This window comes from Malania oleifera, chromosome 6, assembly GCF_029873635.1.
Source record: "Malania oleifera isolate guangnan ecotype guangnan chromosome 6, ASM2987363v1, whole genome shotgun sequence".
NCBI classification, from domain to species: domain Eukaryota; kingdom Viridiplantae; phylum Streptophyta; class Magnoliopsida; order Santalales; family Ximeniaceae; genus Malania; species Malania oleifera.
This window is the reverse complement of record NC_080422.1, coordinates 76,784,284-76,806,089: the sequence shown is the minus strand read 5'-3', so window position 1 is coordinate 76,806,089 and position 21,806 is coordinate 76,784,284. Positions and strand designations below refer to the sequence as shown.

The following is a 21,806-nucleotide window of genomic DNA, read 5'->3' as shown; positions in this document are numbered from 1 at the left end:
TTGCTTTGTACATTGCTGGATAGTTATTCTGATCTTGTGACTATCGTAATGAACTTTAGTTACTCCAAGAAAAATCAACTCGAGTTAAATGATGTGGCAACCGCATTATTGCCCAATGAAATTTGGAGGAGAATGCAACCATATAGAGCTCTGGGTTCAATGGAAATGAAGCTCTTCTCCTAGATGATAGTTAAGTAAGCAAGGGACATCATCAATAAGCCATTCAAAAACCCAAAATGGTTGACTTGTTTGTTGGTATTGTGGAAAGAAAGGGCATGTCAAGAAAGAATGTCAAAATAAAAAGAATCAAGACAACAAACATTAAGGTGAAGCAAATCAAGTAGAGGAGTCCATTGCCGTTAGTAGTGATGGCGAAGTGTGAGTTGTCGGTAAGGGTTCTAATATTCATGAAAGATGGGTTCTTGATAGTGCAACTCATCATATGTGCTCACATATATCATGGATTATTCTTATGACATATGTGAGGATAGTTTTGTCACAAAGGGAAACAACACAAAATATAAGTTAGCAAGAGTTGATTGTGTCCAGATAAAAAATGTACAACGGTGTTGTGAGATCTCTTGAAAATGTTATGCACATATTTAAAATAAAACTTGAATTCATTCTTAGAATTAAATTCAAGAAGTCATAAGCCCACTAGTCAAGGTGGGTATAGAAAAATATCAAAGGGCGCACTTGTGGTGATGAAGAGATCTTGAGTAGGAAAATTGTTTGAATTAATCGGTACTAGACCAATGAAAAATGTGAGTGGTTCAAGTGGATGGGAAAAAGAAGTGTTTTCCATGAAAGAAAAGGGTGGTGGGGCACCAAACCAAAAGTCATGCTTTAGGGAAAGGGTGATGGTATTTCCAATAGAGAGCCATATGAGACTTCTTTACGTTTCAAGTCAAGGTAAATTTGGTTCCATAGTCAGCAAGTTGAGATTTTATCAAGGTGGAGGATTTGAGCTTGGTGATGGCACCGCATGTGCAAGAGGTGGAGATTTGTTGGGTCACTCCCACCCATGTTGTTGACCCAACTTATTGACATGATAAAATAAAAATAAAAGTAAAAATGGAAGGAAGAAGCATGTTTGGAAGTTGAACCTTGCATGGAGCATACATGTTTTGTTAGCATGGGCAATCTTTCCATGCCAAGCTTGTTTTCAAGACTAATTAATTAATCTTGGGTTTGTTTCTGCATAGTGAGAGCTTAACTTTCCAAGGCATGCATGGTTGACATTGCAACTTGGTGGTTTCTTCCTTGAAGACTCCTTGCAAGACAATGTAAACAACTTAAATTCCCAAGCATGTAAGAGCACACCTTTTCAAAAAGCCCTGTCATGACATTGAGACCATTATATAAATATAGTTGCATCGCTATTTCTGGGGTGGTTGATCATTATAAGCATGTAGGATCTATATAAGGAGTGGGTTCTCATTGCCATGTGGGTAGAGGTGAAGTATGCCTTGTGGAGTGTAAGTTCAAGCCAAAAGAGAATCAGTTTGTAAAAGGGGTTCACCCTTGGTTCATCCCCCTATACATTTTCTTTCTTGGGTTACAAAGGGTTATGGGTTTTCACCATTGTGACGAGAGGACTGATAAATTCTCCTACACCTTGATAGTAATTGAATTCTTGATAAATTGCCAGTAGGCTAAGTGCCAAACTAAGTAAATATCTTGTGTTGTGGTTGTTCATTTTTCTTTTATTTCTTGCAATTTTATCTAGTCTCTTTAAAAATTGTGGTGTGGGTGGTCCTTGTGGCCCAACAATTTTCCATGATCAACAACTTTGATCCTTAAAGAAAGAATAAACAATTTAACTAATTTTAGCAGTAATATGCATCATTTTTCCAAACCGACAACCTTACCACACTCAACATGTTTTAAAAAACACAGCTACTAACACTATTACCATTATTGAAAAAAAAAGCAAGAAATTGAATGGAGATCCTCAATATATGTTGTTCCCCAAACATGAAAGCTTTGATCAGGGGGGGGGTGTGAGGTAGGGAAAGGATTTGTATAGCACTACCTCAACCCTTCCAAAGAACTTGAATTTTGAAGTGGAGAATACAATGACTTCAAAACATCAGGTTGAGAATTCAACGAGTTATACTGGTGCAAATAACCTGCAAACATCATAATACAGAAAAAATGAAAGGAAGAGTAAAAATAAAAAATAAAAGCAACTAATAATACCCAATTTGTGTGCGTCTACATATACTTATGACGCCAGACACATAAACCTTTACGAAACATACACATGAATGTCTGCAAAATAAACATTTCTGAATATGTCATAATTTGGCTCAAACTTAAAGGTAAAAATACATAAATTTTCAAGAACTAGGAAGAAAAGATGAAATCTCACTTATTTTTTACCTAAGATGTTCTTCCAAAATAATCATCAAAAAGCATTGCACAAATTTGAACAGCTTAAGATCTGAGTTATGTACATTAACTCACCAATATAGATACTCATAAAAGATCCAGCACATACTGCTTCAATCAACATAATAATCCTGTGGATTGACAGGTAAGACAAAATTTTGAAAGCAAAAGCAAAATATGCAGTTTGACAAGGATGATCAAGATTCATCATGGACAAATAAAAGCACTGTTTGTTTTAATCTTTATACAGATAGAGCTACAGAACTGATGCAACAAGTTAATGTCAAAAATTACCATCAAAAGCTAAACCATAAGACTGACAAATGCAAAAAATAAAAATAAAAATAAAAATAAGCCAGAGGGGAAAATGGCCAGACGAGCATTTTGTAAACCCTCAGCCTCTATAAATGCAATTCTCCTATCTCCCCAGGGTGATCCTTGTAACTCTGGTTTTGGCAACAAGCTGGGCTAGACACATTGAAATGTTTGTTTGGCAGTTTTGGCTCAAGGTAGGTGTCAATCCAAATTGAGTTGCTACAATTGTAATTAACTGGTGGCTACACTCGTTGTAGTTTGCCAAATGGATGGCGCTGTATGTCATCATCCTGGAAGTTATGTTACTTTGACAAGGGCTGCTGTGCAACAAAGTAGGTTTGACAGCATTGCAATACGACCATACTTCAACTTTGATATTTGTGCCAGCAGCAGAAACAAATTTAGCCACCTTTCCTAGTCATACAGAAAAGAATCAGATGATATGCTCCAAAAGAAGAAATGCGTGCCATGTCTTTATAGGGCCAAGAAAAATTTTGTAAAAGCATGTTCAAATTCTTGCAAGGAACTAGCAGAGATTACATATTATACATTAGCAAGCCTGCAGAAATGCATGTAGAAGAAGTGATGCAGGACAGTATTATAATATAGACATAGAGAGGATTGAGAGCAGTGTTTTAAAAGGCGCTCATGAGGCGCACCTTGATGCGTTTTCAGCATAAAACGCCCTAAGGCATAACAGGAAAGGCGTAAAGCCTAAAATTCGTACGCATCAAGGGAAAAGGCGTACGTCTTAGGAAGAAAAACGTGCATTTCACGCGTCAGTTGGGAAGGCATATGCATTTCTGGAGTGTCAAAACCCCTCGACGAAGCTTCTTTCCTCCCTCTCTCGATGAAACTTCCGTAGCTCTCCCACAATTCCTCCAGCTCCTTCTCCCTCTCCGACCACTCGATGAAGCTTCCATAGCTTTCTTCCAGCTCCTTCTCCCTCTCTGACGAGTCGGCGAAGCGTCCGTAGCTTTCCTCTCCTTCTCCCTCTCTGACAGCTCGATGAAGCTTCCTAGCTTTCCTCCAACACCTTCTCCCTCTCCAATGACTCGACGAAGCTTCCGTAGCTTTCCTCCAGCTCCTTCTCCCTTTTCGACGACTCGACGAAGCTTCCTAGCTTCCCTCCAGCTCCTCCCTCTCTGACGATTCCTCCAAGCTTCTCGTCTCTCTCTGACGAGTCGTGGATCCCTTCCAATTTGATCTGCCTCTGAACTTTGGTCATTTAGTTTTATATTCTTAGAAATTAGTGGAGGATGCTTTAATTTGGTTTTTCTCTTCTTTTAGTAACGTCGCTCATGATTACTTTTTAACATGTATTATTTGTGTTTATTATGTAAAATTGGCTTATATGATATTTAAAAATTATATTTTATTTTTTTCTCCATTATTCATTTTTTTTTCATTTTTTACTATATTTAAATTGATTTTATTTATTAATTTTTTAAAAAAAATACAGCCCCAAAATGCTTATGCCTCAACGCCTCACCTTACGCCTTAGCTTTTTAAAACACTGATTGAGAGAATTAGAAGAAGAAGAACAAAAAGAACTTACATGTCCAGCACTTATACCCACTTGTTGACTTTTTGAGTTCGATCCCTGGTTTTGATTATGACAAACTGCATATTACTAATGTGTGTGTCTAGTACTTGAACAGGTCATTAATTCAGTGCACACACATGAAAAAGAATTGATGGAAGCCTAAAAGACTTAAAGATCATACTCCTGGCATATTCAATGGGAAAATGAAGGGCAAAAGAAGAAGACCTACTTATGCTTCATTTGTAAATGCATTTATTATATTTGGGTCTGTAATAATTTATATCGATCTGTAATAATCTCTGCATATCATGCATGTAGGTAATTGTAAGCTCAACATGACCGTAGATTGACCATAGGGAACCGAATGTCATTAAGGCACGCCAGGTTTTTAGGTTTAATTGAAAAGCCTAGACCGAAGACTGACTCTAGGTCCCTGCACAAACACATAAAAAAGTCTCCATTATCACTTACATTATCGGGGGAAATAATTGAAGTAAATAGGACTTAATAGGCAGAACTGTGAGAGGTCAGGTGACCAAACCTTTAGTGTTCAAAACTCTTCGGGTGACCAAACTATTGACTGGTCAGAATGTTGATTTGGTTTCGGGTGGCCGAACTTAAATGACCACATCGTCCTCGGGCGACCGAACCATAACTCTAACCTTTCCCACCAACTCAGCAGCCCGAACTTCACGTTCAAAATAGCCTCAGGCGACCGAACACATGAATTCGGTTAACCAAACTCTAGACCAAGCGACCGAAACACAAATAGAATGGAAATCGCCTTGGTTCAGCAAACCAAGCCCAGATTCGGGCACCCAAATGTTAAAAAATGACTTTTTCTACTGAGTCTGTTCGGACGACCGAACCTTGGATCGGGCACCCGAAAGCTCTCAGGTTGTTTTATTTTTACCAAGGTTAATAATGGTTAAACAAAGTTATTTTCTCTAAATGGTTTTAAAACAACTTTAATAATGACCCATATGTCCTTAACGGTTATAATTTGACCCACTTCTATATATAAGGGCTCATTTGTGAAAATTAAAGAGAGATTAACAAGATTATTAAGCAAAAACTCTCTCAAATATTCCAAACCTATTTTGCCTATACTACTTCCAAATACTCTCATACATTATTTTCTTTAATCATCCAAGTATTGTGAGAGTTCCTATTGTGCTAGTGCTCTATTGTAAATTGCTTAAAACTCTCATTTGTGCTATTGTGATTGTGTTTGATTTTGGAGAGTTAAGCAAGAGTTAACCCACAGATTTAACTTGAAAAATCTTGTGTTGGGAAAACTCATTAGCTTGAGGATCTTAGCATTGTTATTGCTAGATTCCTAAAGCAATAATTTTTGTGTGCAAAGTATTTTACAAGCTATATTTTTCAAACAACTTTTGTACTTATTTCATTGAGGAAAATATTTTTAAGTTGGTTTGAATATTGTTACCAGCATCTTTGAAACCCTAATCTATTATTGAGATTTGTTATATCTTGTTTCAAAGATTAGCTTGTTAGAACACTCTTGAGCATATTTGAGATTATACATTACTGAGTGTTGCTTGCACAAAATCACATCACCGAGCTTACAATTCCTATACTGTTGATGTGTGGTTGATTGATTATCATTGGTACATATCTGCTTGATTGAGAAGCAAAATCACTATACCCAGTTATTATTGTGAAATTTGTTGTATTCCAGGCGTGGGCCTAAAGAGGGAGACTAGTCCTGTGGAATAGTTCCGGATTGACTTAAACCCGGTTAGGAAAGTTAGGTACACCCATGGTCTTAAATTTCCACGAAATTGTCGAAATTTCCGTCACCCTCAAAATCGAAATGGCAGTCGATTTCCGTCTTTCATAATTTCCGTCGAAATCTCAATGAATCATCCAAAATTTATCGAAACCTCAAAATTTTAGCGAAATTTGTTGAAATTTTAACTATGCAATGAAATTTCATCAAAATTCAAATGAGAAATTCAAGAGTGAAGTGAAATTTCTATTTTAATTTATTTTATTGAAACAAAAGATTATCACAAATGCTTTTGAAATTATATGAAAAAATAAACTTATAGTAATATTTTATTTAACCATTCATGTCTAAATTATCAATATTTTTATAATAAATAATATTTAATTGATTTATGAATTTCATTTGCATTAACTGAATATGTTTAATGTACATTATCTTACAAACATGTTGGATACGCATACTATTTTAGAACTTTTGCACCTCATACAAAACAACGATGTATTTAATTTGTAATATATTAGTCTTAAAACTTATATTATTATGTTTGTTAACAATTTCTAAAGTTTCACAAAGAATTTCATGCTTTGCTACTAGTTTCCATTATTTTTTCAAATCAAAATCGAAATTTTCGTCGAAATTTCTGTACTTTTGGAGCTTCGAAATTTGAGTCGAAATTGAAATTTAAGACCTTGGGAGCACCATCCTAGTAAGGTGCGGTTGTAGGTTAAGGTCAGCTCCGTGAATTGACCTGGTTGTAACCAATGCTACTCCACCCATGAAGTGAGCTCATAGTGTAATCTTTGTGCTTGTGAGGGCGGGCACGTAGGCAGATTGCTGAACCTCAATAACATTTCTAGTGTCGTCTCTATTTACTGCTTTATTGTGCATGCTCAGTTAAATTACATGTGCAGTCTAATTTTTCACAAAATATATATTGATTTATATTACACGCACTAGATTGACCTTAAGTTTGTGTAATATTGCAGTTAGTGGATTGACCTAGGGGATTAATTTTTAAAATACCAATTCACCCCCCCCCCCCTTTTTCTTGGGATTACACCAAAGTCAACACCATTAGGGCCACTACTAGCTAAAACACACATTTACATAAAATCCTAAATAAAAAAATAAATTACAAAATAGACCCAAAGTACTTACACAACAACAACAAGCCTTAAGTCTCACTAGTGGGGTCGGGTACATGAATCCTTTCCCACCAATTCACCCGATTCAGAGCGTTTTCCTCTATTAGATTAGGGCCTATTAAATCCTTCCTCACTACCTCATTCTAAGTTATTTTAGGCCAACCCCTACCCCTTTTCATGTCAGAAATAGTAACTAACTCATTCCTCCTCTCAGGTGCTCTACTAGGCATGCATCTCAAATGCCCAAACCATCTAAGCTGCCCCTCTCTTATCTTGTTTTCAACCAGTGATATACGTAAATTATTGCGTATATGCTCAGTTCTTACTTTTATCTTTTAATGCTAAACCACTCATCCACCTTAACATACGCATCTCATCAACTTTCATTTTTTGTACATGTTTCTTAGTTACCCAACATTCTGAGCCATAAAGCATAGCTAGCCTTATAGTTGTCTTATAAAACTTTACTTTTAATTTTAAGAGTATTCTATGATCACAAAACACACCTTACGCACTCCTCCATTTTAACCATCCTATCTTAATTCTATGCATTACATCCTCAATTTCCCCTTCAACTTGCATAATAGATCCAAGATATCTAAATCTATCAATGTTATTAATCTCTTGATTATCCAGTTTAATCTTATCTCTATTGCTACTCCTTATATTACTGAAATTACATTTCATATACCCTGTCTTATTCTTACTTATTCTAAACCCTTTAGACTCTAATGTGACTTTCCAAAGTTCTAGCTTAGATTCCACTCCGCTTCTACTATCATCAATCAACACGATATCATCTGCAAACAACATGCCCCAAGGTATCTCATTTTGGATATTCCTAGTTAGTTCATCAATTACTAAAGTAAAAAGATAAGGACTCAAAGCAGAACCTTGATGTACACCTATTGTGACTGGAAACTCTCTAGAATCGCCTCTTACAGTCCTAATGCTAGTCATTACTCTATCATAAATATCCTTAATGACCTCTGTATATCTACTGCAAACTCCCTTCTTTTCTAATACCGACCAAAGAACTTCCCTAGGTACTCTATCATAAGCTTTCTCTAGGTCAATAAAAACCATATACAAGTCCTTCTTCTTTTCCCTAAACTTTTCCATTAAACTTTTTAAAAGATAAACAACTTCTATTGTTGATCTCCCAAGCATAAAACCAAATCGATTATTTGAAATCTTCGTTTCTAATCTTATTCTATGTTTAAATACCCTTTCCCATAATTTAATTGTATGACTCATAATTTTAATTCAACGATAAATATTACAGTTTTGAATATCTCATAATTTAAATTCAACGATAAATATTACAGTTTTGAATATCATTTTGTTTTTGTACAAAGGTACTAACATACTTTTCCTCCATTCTTCTGGCATTTTCTTAGTTTTTATAATAGTGTTGATAGATTAGCATAGAAGGCTAATATATTGACTAAACTTAAAATAAACCTAAAATGACTAAACTTCTAAAATAACAAGAATTTTCCAAACTAAAAAAAAAAAATACTAAATAGAATATGAACATCTAAAATTTTCCATTGGTGGTTCTCCATCAAACTCCCCTTGTTAGAGAACACTTGATGCTGAGTTTTGTGGGGTAGTAGATTGAGCTCCATGTGTAGGAACAAAGTCAAAAAAGTAGGCAAATCAATAGGAGGCACGATCTGCAATGCATCGTCATTCACCGTTGGAAAATATGAAGAAGATCCTCCAACTGCTAGTAGAATAGAAGTCTACAATGTCCTCTAATAAAATAACAAGTCCTCCAAAGAAGACATCAATTTAATATCCAAATCTATAGGCAGCTCAAAAAAATATGCATTCAGTCCATATTCTAAGATGATCAACAATGTTTCACTAGATTTGGTTAAGAAAAATGTGGAGGGAGAGACGGAAGGGATGGAGGTGCAATTTACTGAATTGAGGGGAAATGTCTCATAAGGGTATTCAACAATAGGTTCCATGATTGAATAATTTTCAACAAACTCTACAGCATCCAATTGTTCCTCACTCTTTGGGTTAGAAATGGAAGATTGAGGTTGAAGAGCAAGGTCACTGACAAGCATATCTGTCCTTTTAGTTGGTAACTCATCTTATTTTTCATTGCAAGTCTCAATGACCAAGTTGGGTAACAATTCAAAGTCCATCTCTGGAATAGAAACTCCAACAGTGCTTAGGGTCACTAAGGATACATCTATGACCTCATGTTTAAGAAGACACATGACTCACGTCCATAGAAGAATCAAAAAATGTGCACTAGTTATATGCAGATCATTTATGTAATCATGATATTCTATCATGCAACAATTTAGATGGATACTTTTGATATCCTCAAAAAGTTGATTTTTCTCTTAAACATCTTGGGAGGATCTAAGAATACCTCTTGACCCTGGAGAAACTGATCTAGACTGATGATATTCTTTTAAAACAGGAAATGTTGTTACAGGTTGGTGGCTGGAGAAATCTCTCAGCTTCCAAAGCAATATGGTAATCCTCCGATAGAGTAGTGGGATATTTTCAAACATTTATATACCTTCTGATTTCATCCCTCAACCCTTTTTTGAAAAAAAATTACCATTCTAGGTTCCTTATTAGAAACAAACCGATAAATGAGGTCTCTAAATTTAAGATAATACTCAGTGATACTAGAAGAAAGCTGCCTAAGACAGCATGGTTGGTCCAGTAATTTCTGAGAACTGTCAACCAGGTAGGAACCAGATATATAAAACCAACTCATTATTATTATTATTTTTAAATGGAGAGTAAATATGGACCAACGCAAATTCAGACAAGTACCAAAGAGATAAGCAACATCAAAATCAATTTCTATGGAATCCAAGTAGTGTAAGTTCATACAATGTTACCAAAATGTCCCTGCTCTGAATTTGTAGAATTGTGATCTTCAAATATTTCACTTCAATTTCTCACAGATGCTCCAAGAAATGCCACTTGGAAAAAATGCTGGCACACTGAATTAATCCTCCAAAAATATATACTAAACAATCAATTTGAGTTTCTTCAAATCAACCACAAAATCTCAGAGGAAAACCAATTTATCACTTCAAAATCTCAAACACAGTGGCTGGGCCTCAATCTGGATGCTGGCAGACCTTAAAAACTCTGAAATTTGTGTTGTCTGTCCAATATCTCAAGTTAATTTCCCAATTTCTCAAGTCTCTAGAAAATAAAAGCTTACAAAATGCGGCAAATGAAGTCTGAATCCAGTGTTGGTTGAAATTATCCTCCAATGTGTAATATGCACTAGCACTTGAATTTTCCTCAATTTTGCTTCAAATTCTCAAACAAAAACCCAATTTATTGCGGCTGGAGGCAATTTCTTGCAAATTTAAAGGCATAAAAACACTCTTGAAATTCCTACTTGCAGGTCGCTGACGTGTGGGGCATGTGCGTCACCAGCGATGTGTCTCCAGCAATGGTTTTCCAGCTGGTGGCAAATCAGAGGCTGGTGGTTTTAGTGGTGGTGGTGGTGGTGTATCTAAGAAACTTCAGGAAGTCTGGAATATGAAGGGTGGTCAGCTGGGGCTGTTTCAAGTGCCACATGGACCCACACTCCTTGTTGGATGAATGTGGAATTACAGGTGAAGGGGCTCAGAGGGTTCTGATGTTGATGACGAAGGAGGTGCTGTGACTTGCTTGGTGGAAATTAGTGTTTCAAGGTCAGGGGCATGATTGTAATTTTCAGAAAAGTTGCAGATGAACAGTATTTGAAATTTCTGCAATTTCTGGCTTCGAATGGCTGCATGGTTATTGTCGTGAGATTTGATGCCAATTTGATGTAGGACAGTATTAGAATTTAGACATCGAGGGAGAAGAAGAAGCAGCAGCAGCAGGAGGAAGACAGAACCAGAACAGAGATGAGGAAGGGAGAAGAAGAAGAAGCAGGAGGAAGACAGAGCCAGAATAGAGTTCGGGAAGGAAGAAGAAGAAGAAGAAGGAAGAAAGGAAGCAGAAGGAAGAAGAAAGAAGAAGAGGAAGCCTGCGGGAGACAGAGACAGAGACAGGAAACTGCAGCAATCTGATTCAAAGCAATAACCGTACAATAACTTACATGTTCAGCATTTATACACACGATGGACCCTACTAGCTAAAATACATATTTACATAAAAACCCTACTAGCTAAAATACATATTTACATAAAAACCCTACTAGCTAAAATACATATTTACATAAAAACCCAATAAAACAAGAAATTACAAAATAGACCAAAGTAATTAAATACACAAAATAAACCTGAATTGACTACTTCTATAATAGGAGTTTTCCCAAACTAAAATATGAAAACCTAGATACAATATGATCATCTAAAATGCTCCATTGGTGATTCTCCATCAAGAAGAAGAAATAATATTGAAAAAAAGCTTCAGCCATAGTTTCAAAATTATGACAACAGATCAATGAAATAGAATTACAAAGTGCAGCTGCAATAGACAGTGAATGTGTTATTCAGACCTAAGTAATGTAGATATAGAAAGAAAACTGATGTGAGGTTTCCAAACCATGATGAGTAGCATTGCAGCAGTTCCTAAGAATGAACCAAAGTATTTGTGTTAGTAGTAGTAGCAGCAGCAGCAGTAGCAGTAATAAGGATGAAGAAGAAAAGTGCATAAACAAATTAGAAATTGTAGATAAGTTGATAAATGTTAACAGCAAATAAATAAACAGAGATATCTGATAATCTAGTCCTGAGTGCTTCCTCATTTTTAATTGTGCAATCATTTCTCGCAAAGGATCAGATATCATAGATAATCTAATGGGAGAAAATTTATAATACAATTTAAACTGGAGATTCAACAGAAGCGAAGTCATTATGAAAGTCCCTTTACTTGGGGCCCAAAATCTGAATCTACCAGCATAGAAAAATGAGTGCATCGTAAAATTTCAAGGTAAAAAAAATTTCATCTGTTTCAGCAGTGAGCTGCAGAATTCTTTTAGCTAAATCAGTTATCGACTATGGAATCTCCGAAATCTTTAAGTTTAAGCTTCAACCATTAACAGTTTACCTATACTTAAAATATAAATTAAAAAAAAAAGAAAAAAAAAAGCTGAAGCCTGTTTGCTAGATCAAGGAATTTCCGTAATCACTTTCACCATTCCTAACACATGACTGCAAACATCCCCCCCCCCCCCCTCTGATCCACAAGATTATCATTTCAATCCAACAACAAAAAACCAAGCTTTAATTCCCACACGGTGGGGCCAGCTAGATGAATCCTTTTCCACCAATTTACATGATCATGGGCAGTTTCACCCCACAATAAGGGATTATTGTTTCAATCCTTCTTCCGAGGGGAAAAAAAAAAATGACCGTTTTTCGCCTTTTTTTTTTTTTTTTTGCAATCAACTCATCAGTTTTGAATTCCATAAGAAAATCTCTATCAATTAGGAAATTCCCATTATCTTTGAAATCATTGAAGTTTGAATGGATATATAATTTATGTGTGTGCGGGTGTGTGCTTTATCATATGACGTACATTGTACAATGTCTCTGTTGCAAGAATGGCTAACCGAAGGGAAATTTTAAATGTCACTTGAAAAACAATGCCACCACATAATGAATATTTTATAATGCAGTTGGCATGCTCAGGCTCTTTTGTCCAAATATTATTTTGCACATGTAAGCATTCCAATCCACCATCATATTCAGATTCATAGTAAAAAAACAGGATGTAAGAATAAAGCTAATATAAATGCAATACACTTACCATATGCAGTAGTGGCGAAAGGTAGGCGAATAATATGCTTCAATTTCTGGCTGAAAATATAGTACCCCTACAAAATCATTGCACAATTCACGGTCTCAAAACTAAATGCATCAGCTATGGAAGCACAAAACTTGAGATCCCAATAGCACTGCAGAAAGAGAAGCAACTTGGTAATCATATTACTTGGGAAAAGTTTGTTGTTATGCACTTCAATTTTATCTCTGTTGCTGCTTGAGAATAAGGTTATAATTTTACCCAAATTCAAGCACTAGTTAGTTTAAGATACTAAGTCTTCTAAATTCAGTTCGCAGTGACAGGTACCATAACATACTAACACATTAGCAAACTACAAATTGGTACAGATGTTCCAAAACATCGTACATTTTCATTCCGGAAAACTAATCAGACAATTACCAAAATTTCAATTCCACATTTTCCAGATAACAAATTTTTTATTAGTTTAACTGTTATAGAGAATTATGGCATTGCAATTCTAGTTTCATTCATTGCTAATCTATTTCAAAAAAGCAAATCTCTAGATTTAGAAACACCTCAACATTCTCTCCAAAATGTAAACGTGCATTACATTTTTCTACCAATCTATCTTCACAAATGTATCCACATTTAAGAGCACATGCCGTGTGCTGATCACGTTCCAGTTCCATGAACTAAAATGTTCCATGTTTCAGGTAGTATTGCTTCGCACTTTAAGTTCAAGAAGCAGTTCCAACTTCATTGAGTGCAGAGTGCAGTTTTTATGTAAAAATAAAATTACGTCAATTAGAACAAATATTTTGAGATATTTCTGCTAAAGGTTTAACTAGGATTAACATGCTTTCTAATTTGGCTTTTCAGTTTCAGTACAAGGTCCAGCTTTGTTTTGGTCTTCATCATAAATAGAATCTAATTAGGTGTCTCAAAAGAAAGTTTCTAATTCTTAGGCAAACACAAAGCACTATTAGAGCCAAATCAATGGTCTAAGTAGTAGTGTAAAGACACCAAAAAAAAGAGCAGCCCAGTGCCTGCAATTCCTACTAGAGCGAAATACAATACAAGCAACCTCACCCTTGCATACAGAGAGGCTGTTTCCATGCCTTGAACATGAGGCAGAGATGCCCACCTCACAATGGAGCAATCTTACAGATGCACCAAGGTCTCCCCACTAAAGTCATTTGTCTATAAATAAAAGATGAAAGTAATAAGGAAATTTATATTTACCCCCCTCTAAAATTTGCCTAAATATCTGGATTAATTCTAATATCCTTACCATGATTGATGTGAATTGATACTAAAGAGAGAGATATAGATCCTCTAACTATTCCTTATAGGCTTTGTTTCTTTAGTTCTAGGTAACTATTTAACAAATTTTCCCTGCTATGTTGATTTCTTTCCAATTCAAAACGAAAGCTCCATCACCCTAGCACTCTAAATATAAATTCACTGATTAATTAGCCGTCCATAATTTGAACAACTGATGTTCCATTTTTCGCCTTATTTTCCCATAATGATTATAAATTTATGCAAACTAAATCTCATGCCTCATTGTTGACAAACAAAAAGTTAGAATAAAGTTAATTAGAATAAAGTTAATCTCCTCATATAAGAAACCTACATGTCAACACATACGGGACCTGAATTTGCTCCAACCGCATCAATTCATATGGCGACTGAGTGAATATAGAATGAGATAATGGGTCTTTAGCATTAACGGAATTACAACTAACCTATTTTGTCCTAGGTTTGGTTTGGTCACCTAATTTCTTCAATGTTAATTAATTACTAACCCTTAAATATTATAAAGCTCTGCTATTATGGAGATTGCTCCCACCTCAAGAGTCTCAAAAGGACACCATTACCCCACTTTCAAGTCCCATCGTTGGATTGATTTTATGGTTCAAATGAAGCAAAAGTAAGTAAAAATGCAAGGCAAAGAGAACATGAAAATAGATAGAAACCAAATAAATCATCCAAAAATACCTCATATTGTCTAATACAATCACTGAGATGGCTCAAAGTGATAGAACTAGACAAACTGCCCCTCAAAATAAGATAGGTGAGATCTAAATACCCTGTTCATGATCATTAGGGTTTTCACACACGCATGCAAAAGATGCTAGAACAAAAGATAGATGCAAAATGAGGTGCAATGCATTCAAATCCAGCTTAAAAGCTTAGTCTCATTTTTTGAGGCTTTTTTTGCAATTTTTTGAACATTTTTTTGGGTTTTTTATTTTTTTGGTAAAAGCATAATAATGATAGTAAGATAGAAATGTCAAACGTTTAATGAAATAGAAATGCTTTTTGGGATCTTTCATAACCATAACAACAATAATAATAAACCCACAATATTGATGCATACCAACTATCAAAACACACTTATGCTTACATCAAAATCATGCAAATTCTACCGCTCATATGCATAAACTCACGGATACACACTCATGAACACATGCACACATGGAGTCATACAGACCAAGCACATACACATACTCACCTACACTCATCACACTTATATGGTCACGCATACACACACACATACATACTCATATACATGTTCACATTTACACACATTCATACCGACACATGCATGCGCATACATGTGTCAAAAATTTTCCTATACTAAACCATGCATGCATCCACCTCCATACACATGCATACTTGCATGCATATACACATCCACATACATGCATTCCTTCACATACTCAAATTCACTCACTCATACACACTCATGCATGCACACATATACACATGCATCCATTCACATGCCACATACACACATATACACTCATGAATATGTGCATGTACACATTGAACTCACATATATCTATGCATTCTTGATGCACATTCATAAAATTGACGTTTCACTTATGCACCTGCATCCATGCATGCATACACATAAGGCACATCAGCACATGCACTCACATACATGCATGCATGGTCAAGCACACATAAGCATGTAACACACATCTTAGGCACACAATTATATATGGGGACCATGCACACACACACTATTCAAATATACCAATAGATGTACTCCTACATTCAAAACTCATGTATGTACCCTTATATGCATTCAGACATGCATACATGCACCATGCACAATCCTTCACATGCACATACACACATTGTCCCACACCAATGCATGCAAAATCATAGAGTCATATATACATGCTCATATCCATATACACCACAAACATGCTCCTATATGTATGGTACACATGCATTTCACATACATCAAGGCACCCACCCATCATACAAACACACACATAAATCACCCATACATAGGTTTTGCACTCAACACGCATTCACGACTCTCTCGCAATAAGAAAGACGTAGAGAGAGAGAGAGAGAGATCACCAATTCTAGCCTCATGGATTCTTCGTGACAAGAAGAGAAGAGAGTCCACAGGGAGAGGGGATTGCACTCAGAGAGGGGATAGGGGATATGGCAGTTAGCAGCCTTGGCCAAGTCTGGGGGTCCACCGGGTGTTGTTAAGAGGGGTTTTACAAGGAATTTTGGAGGGAACAGAGATGGTCAAAAGGGTTTAGGGGAGATAGGAATAGGACAAGGAGAAAGAGCTACCATGGCAGCTAGTTAAGGAACTTTGGCAGGGTAAGGAGAAAGGGAAATAAAAATGGTGGACAAACTACAAAAAGGGGAGCCAAACCACATGCACGAGGAAGATAAAAAGAAGAAGGCAGGGGGCTTGAAATGACGTCATTTTGGCCTCCTAGCTGTTAATTTTTTAAATAAAAAAAAAACTAAAAATTGATCAAAACAACGCCATTTCGATGCATGGTGGGCACATGCCTACACATGCTTTCCTTTTTTGTTTTAAAATTTCCACATCACAAAAGGACATTGTTTTGGTCCTACCGTGCATGTGGGCTTCCACAAGTTGGCATCTGCTCTTATGCGCCAATAATTTTTTTCTTTTTAAATTATAAGAATTTTAAAAAATCAGAAGTTGGGCCTAGGAAAAATACCAAAAATTCAAAAAAAAAAACTTCAAAGAGGCTAGTAAGAACAAGAAAAAGGGAAAAGCCCTAAAATGATAAGAATTTCTCAATTTTTGTGCAAAATGCCCGAGACCTCCCTAGATTGTTCTAAACCATTCTAGGGACCACTCTAAACTGCTAGAAATGGCTAAAAAAGAGTGAAATGCCTCACAAATGGCAAAAATGGGCCAAAGAGAAGGGACAACTAAGTTTTCAAGTTATCTTGGTCTTCAGTTCAATGTCCAGAGTTAGCCCAGGAAAAATTCAGTATTCACACTACACCATCCCAAACCAAGCATACTTGCTTGCATCCAATCTAAGAAGAGAAAGGTTTTATTTCCACTCACAACATAATTACAAAGCAAATTCCAAGTCACAAAGGAATAATACTTCATAAAGATATTGGACACTAGTTTTGCCAAATTAATATAATAGCATGGGTTTGGAATGTATCATGGTTACTAGAGCACAATGAAACTCAAAAGGTTGTTATGTAACAAGGAATCTCACGTATTGTGCGCTAAAATGCAATGAATCAACGGATCAATGCTTATTCTATGCACATGTAATTCTTATGCGTTAGGAAATAATATGCACATTGGGTGCTTTGTGAGAACAAAAATAAATAAAAAAATAAGATGGCTAAATTAAAACAAGAAAGAATAAAAATTACCTGTAACCGTACTTTCTGAACTTGGTAGACCAAATATTGTAGAAAGATGCCTAAATTACGAAATATGATTTTTTAGAACCATCAAGTAGTGAGATATGGTTTTTACAACCATCAAGTGAAGTTAAGATGCGTGATATAGATAATACAGAGAGCACCAAACTAGCAAGGGGAAAAAGTCATTTGAGAATTACAGATCCTTAGCACATCGCATCTGTCTTGCCAAGTTACAATAACACAGTTACAAAACAGCTGCATGATATGCATCCAAAATATGTTGATACACCACATGCTACACTGAAGTCATAAAATTATGTAACTGAGTTCCAAGAGTTATAAAAAACTACATCTTTCTAAGAGAGGGGAAAAACTATGCATATTTCTCTTCTTCTGTTTATATTTTCTAACCATTCTACTAATCTAATTAGGCAAATTCAAATTTTCATCTCTTCAGCACGTCTTTCTTCTATTGAGAAATATGTATTTTCTTGATATTATTATTACTAGAATGAAATGTGTTATTATAGTATTTTTGTCCTTAAATCTTTTTATTCTTACCAATACATACGAAGCAGGCCTGGAGCTGTATGTAAGTGCTCCAGGAAAAACTGCCGATTGTTTCGTTTCTCCTTTTTCTCGTCTTCTCTTCATCTCTTACAGTGAGTTCTGTATTTTCTCTTTGGTTCTTCAATTTATTTCAGATATACAACATGGTATCTGAGCAGTTTCTCTGACCGTGATTAATCTGACCTAGTACAGCACTCTCTTCCTCTCCTTTTTCTCTCTCTCCCTTGTCAACCCTTAAAGTAGAGATTTTTTTTTTCCCGGTTTGAGAATCCTTTAGGGTTTTTCCTCTCCTCCTCTCAGCCGTGAGTCACTCTTGTGGGTGTTGTGTGGTTCATGGTAGTTCGCTCATGTAAAGACAGCACCCTACTGTTTCTTGCAGACTGATGTTGCATCTCTGATGTTTTCTTTGACTGCTGGTCCAGTGATGATACTGTTATGATGTTTTAGCTGCGGTTTTCGTGCCTGCCTATGCTTGTACTGCTGCCTGGTTGGTTTTGGAGCATCTGCACTGCTGTTTTAAGTGCCCGTGGTGCTTTGTTGTGGTCTGCCCTGTTCTGTGTGGTCAAAAGTGTGGTCTTCTCTGCTGTGTGTGCTCAAAGCCATTTTTGACTGGATTTGTAATAGATTATTTATGCCTATGGTTCCTCCTAGGATATTGTAACTTCATTTTAGCTTCCTGCTCAAGTTCTGGAATTTTTAACATTTGGACTGCTGTTCTGTGCCTGTGCGCTGCTGCCTTATTTTGCAGAGTTGCTGTGCTACTCATTCCCACTACTGGTGCACTCATTGTAGGGTATAGGAGGCGTTTTTTATGGCCTCTACAGAGAGACCTTCAGCTACAGATCACAGACATCAAACTGGCTGGATCATCCAACTACCTGTTGTGGTCTCAGGCAGTGCGTGTGTATATTAATGCAAAAGGAAGTCCAGGTATTTGTTGCATTCTCCTCCATCTCCAAACTCCAGGGTTTATGAAGATTAAAAGAAAGAGAATGACAAATTGCTTGTGTGGTTGTGGAATAGCATGGAGCCATGAATTGCTGCGAGCGTAATGTTTCATAGAACAGCCAAGGCTGTACGGGATGATCTTCATGAAACCTTCTCACAAGATAAATCAAACTCATGTTTTTTACCTATATGAAAAGTTCTTCAAATATGACCAAGAAGGTAGGTACATTAGTGAATAATATAGCACTTTCAAGGGTATGTGGGTGGAACTAACATCTATCAACCAGTTAGCTCCAACATTGAGATGATTAAGAGGAAAAGGGCAGAGTTTTTAGCTGCCAAGTTTCTGTCTAGGTTGAGTCCCGAGCTTCAACCCATTCGTGATCAGATTCTTGCTACTGAATCCATACCATCAATGAATGAAGCATATGCTAGAATCCTATGTATTACCAAAGATGGCTCTCAATCTTCTTCTCAAGCTTCTTCTCTTAACAGTTTAGCCATGGTTAGCACTACCTCCAACCATGGTAAGGGAAGTGTGGAAGGACGACGATGGGGTTTGGAAAGCAATTGTGGCAGAGGTAGTATATCAAGACAAGGAGTTCATTGTGGCAATTCCCGCATTTTCACACATTGTGGTAAGGAGCCACACTGTGGATCGTTGTTGGGATCTCCATGGGAAACCAACTTGGGCCAATAAGTCATTTTACGAAGACGATCTCACCATTGAAACTTCAAGTGCACCTGTCCACTCCACTAAGGAGTTGAATACATCATCTACTATTTCCCAAGTGGAGTATAACAATCTTGCCCTCATGGTTCAACAACTCCAAACTCAATCTTCTACATCTAATACTACTATGGCCCATTCAGGTACAATTGGGCTTCTTGCCTCTTCATCCTCTTCACCCTGGGTTATTGATTCTGCTGCATCCTCCCATATAACAGGTAGTTCTAATATATTTGAGTCCTTGAAACCAATTACTTTACACTCTCACTTTTGCTGATGGTTAGTTACACCAGAATCTGAACTTCCTAGTTGTGGCAATATTCTATCATTTCTTTCTACGCCTCTTTCCTATATGTTATATATGCCAAAATTTCCCAAGAATCTATTATCAGTTAGTCAATTAACTAAATCTCATAATTGTTATATAAGCTTCTTTCCTTTTAATTGTGTTACTCAAGATCTCTAGACGAAGAAGAGGTTTGGTGGAGGGCTTGAGAAGGATGACTTGTACTATTTTGATGGTAGTGGTAATAGATCCAGTTCTAGTCATACAGCTTTCTCAATTTCTACTCATGTTGTTTCTCTTGATCAGTGGCACACTCATTTGGGTCATCCATCTCTTCAAAAGCTACAACAAGTTTTCCCAGTGCTCAAGTCTATTTCTCATTTTAAATGTTATGCATGTCAATTGGGAAAGCATGTTAGGATATCTTTTCCATCTAGAATTGAGTCTCGCAATAAATCTTTGTTTTCTCTAATTCGTTCGGATATTTTGGGTCCATGTAGATTCAAAAATTTGGTCATCAATATTTTGCGTCTTTTGAGGATGATTTTTCGCGTATGGCCTAGATCCATTTGTTAAAGGACAGGTTTGAATTTTTGAATGTATTTACTCAATTATACCAAGAAATAAAAAATAAATTTGGCATTGGTATTCATATTTTTCGATATGATAATGTACTTGAATTTGTTCCAAATGAGCTTCAATTTTTGCTTGTACAAAAGGAATTATTCATCGAACATCATGTATACATACCCCTTAAAAGAATGGAGTAGTTGAAATAAAAAATAGACATTTACTTCATATAGCACCGTCTCTATTCCTTCATATGCATGTTCCTAAAAACTTTTAGACCAATTCTCTTCTAACCACCTATTTTTTGCTCAACAAGATGCCCTCCAATGTTCTAAAGGGACAAATTCCATTCACCATCGCTTACCCAAAAACATCCACGTACTCTTTTGTGCCTCGTCTTTTTGGGTGCACATGTTTTGTCCATGTTCTACATACTAGTTAGGACAAGTTCTCTCCTCACGCCATTAAATGTGTCTTTGTCGAGTACTTGAGAACCAAATAGGGTTATAGATGTTATAATCCCCACACTCATAGGAAATATGTTAGTGCAGATGTCACCTTTTTTAAGGGAACACCTTACTTCTCTAGTGCAGGATCCTCCTTGGATGAATCTATTTTGAGTCTATAAATATTTTATGAACCCCTCTCATGTGTTGATCCTCCTGTTCCTATTGTTATCCCTATCCAACAATCTTTTACTCTTCCAAATCCAACAATTAATGACCTAGAGAAACAATTGAAGGTTTATGAATGACGAAAGACAAACACAAACATCACTACCACTGTGCAGCCACCTCCCTGCCCATCATTGTTCCAACTTCTAGTTTTAAAGATCCATCCCAATATGACTTGGATTTGCCCATTGCTCATTGAAAAGGTACTCAAACATGTACATAGCAATCCTTAGTTGCTTATCCTATTGTCCATTATGTTTCAGTTCTTCACCTTCCTAGCCTTACGCATTCTTTTGCCTTTTCTATTTCTTCTGTCTAACCCTTCCTCCCATGTTAAAGACCTTGCTAACACTAGGTGGAAGCATGCAATGGATGTAGAAATGGATGCCTTGATCACTCAAGGGACATGGGATTTTGTGGATTTTCCTCTTGGTAAGCAGTTGGTTAGGTGTCGTTGGGTCTACACCACTA

At 36.3% G+C, this 21,806-nt stretch overlaps 1 protein-coding gene across 2 annotated transcripts in view; it reads right to left on the bottom strand.

Annotated features, from left to right (window-relative positions):
* LOC131157460 (protein FIP1) overlaps window positions 1-21,806 on the bottom strand; it is a 42,509-nt gene that overhangs the window by 16,360 nt on the left and 4,343 nt on the right. For both annotated transcript variants that reach the window (XM_058111637.1, XM_058111638.1), the window contains exons 4-8: window positions 17,564-17,613; window positions 12,893-12,959; window positions 11,640-11,712; window positions 2,470-2,525; window positions 2,036-2,132 (exon numbers count right to left, since the gene is read on the bottom strand). In XM_058111637.1, coding sequence (XP_057967620.1) covers window positions 2,036-2,132; window positions 2,470-2,525; window positions 11,640-11,712; window positions 12,893-12,959; window positions 17,564-17,613 — 343 coding nt within the window. The remainder of the gene's footprint in view (window positions 1-2,035; window positions 2,133-2,469; window positions 2,526-11,639; window positions 11,713-12,892; window positions 12,960-17,563; window positions 17,614-21,806) is intronic.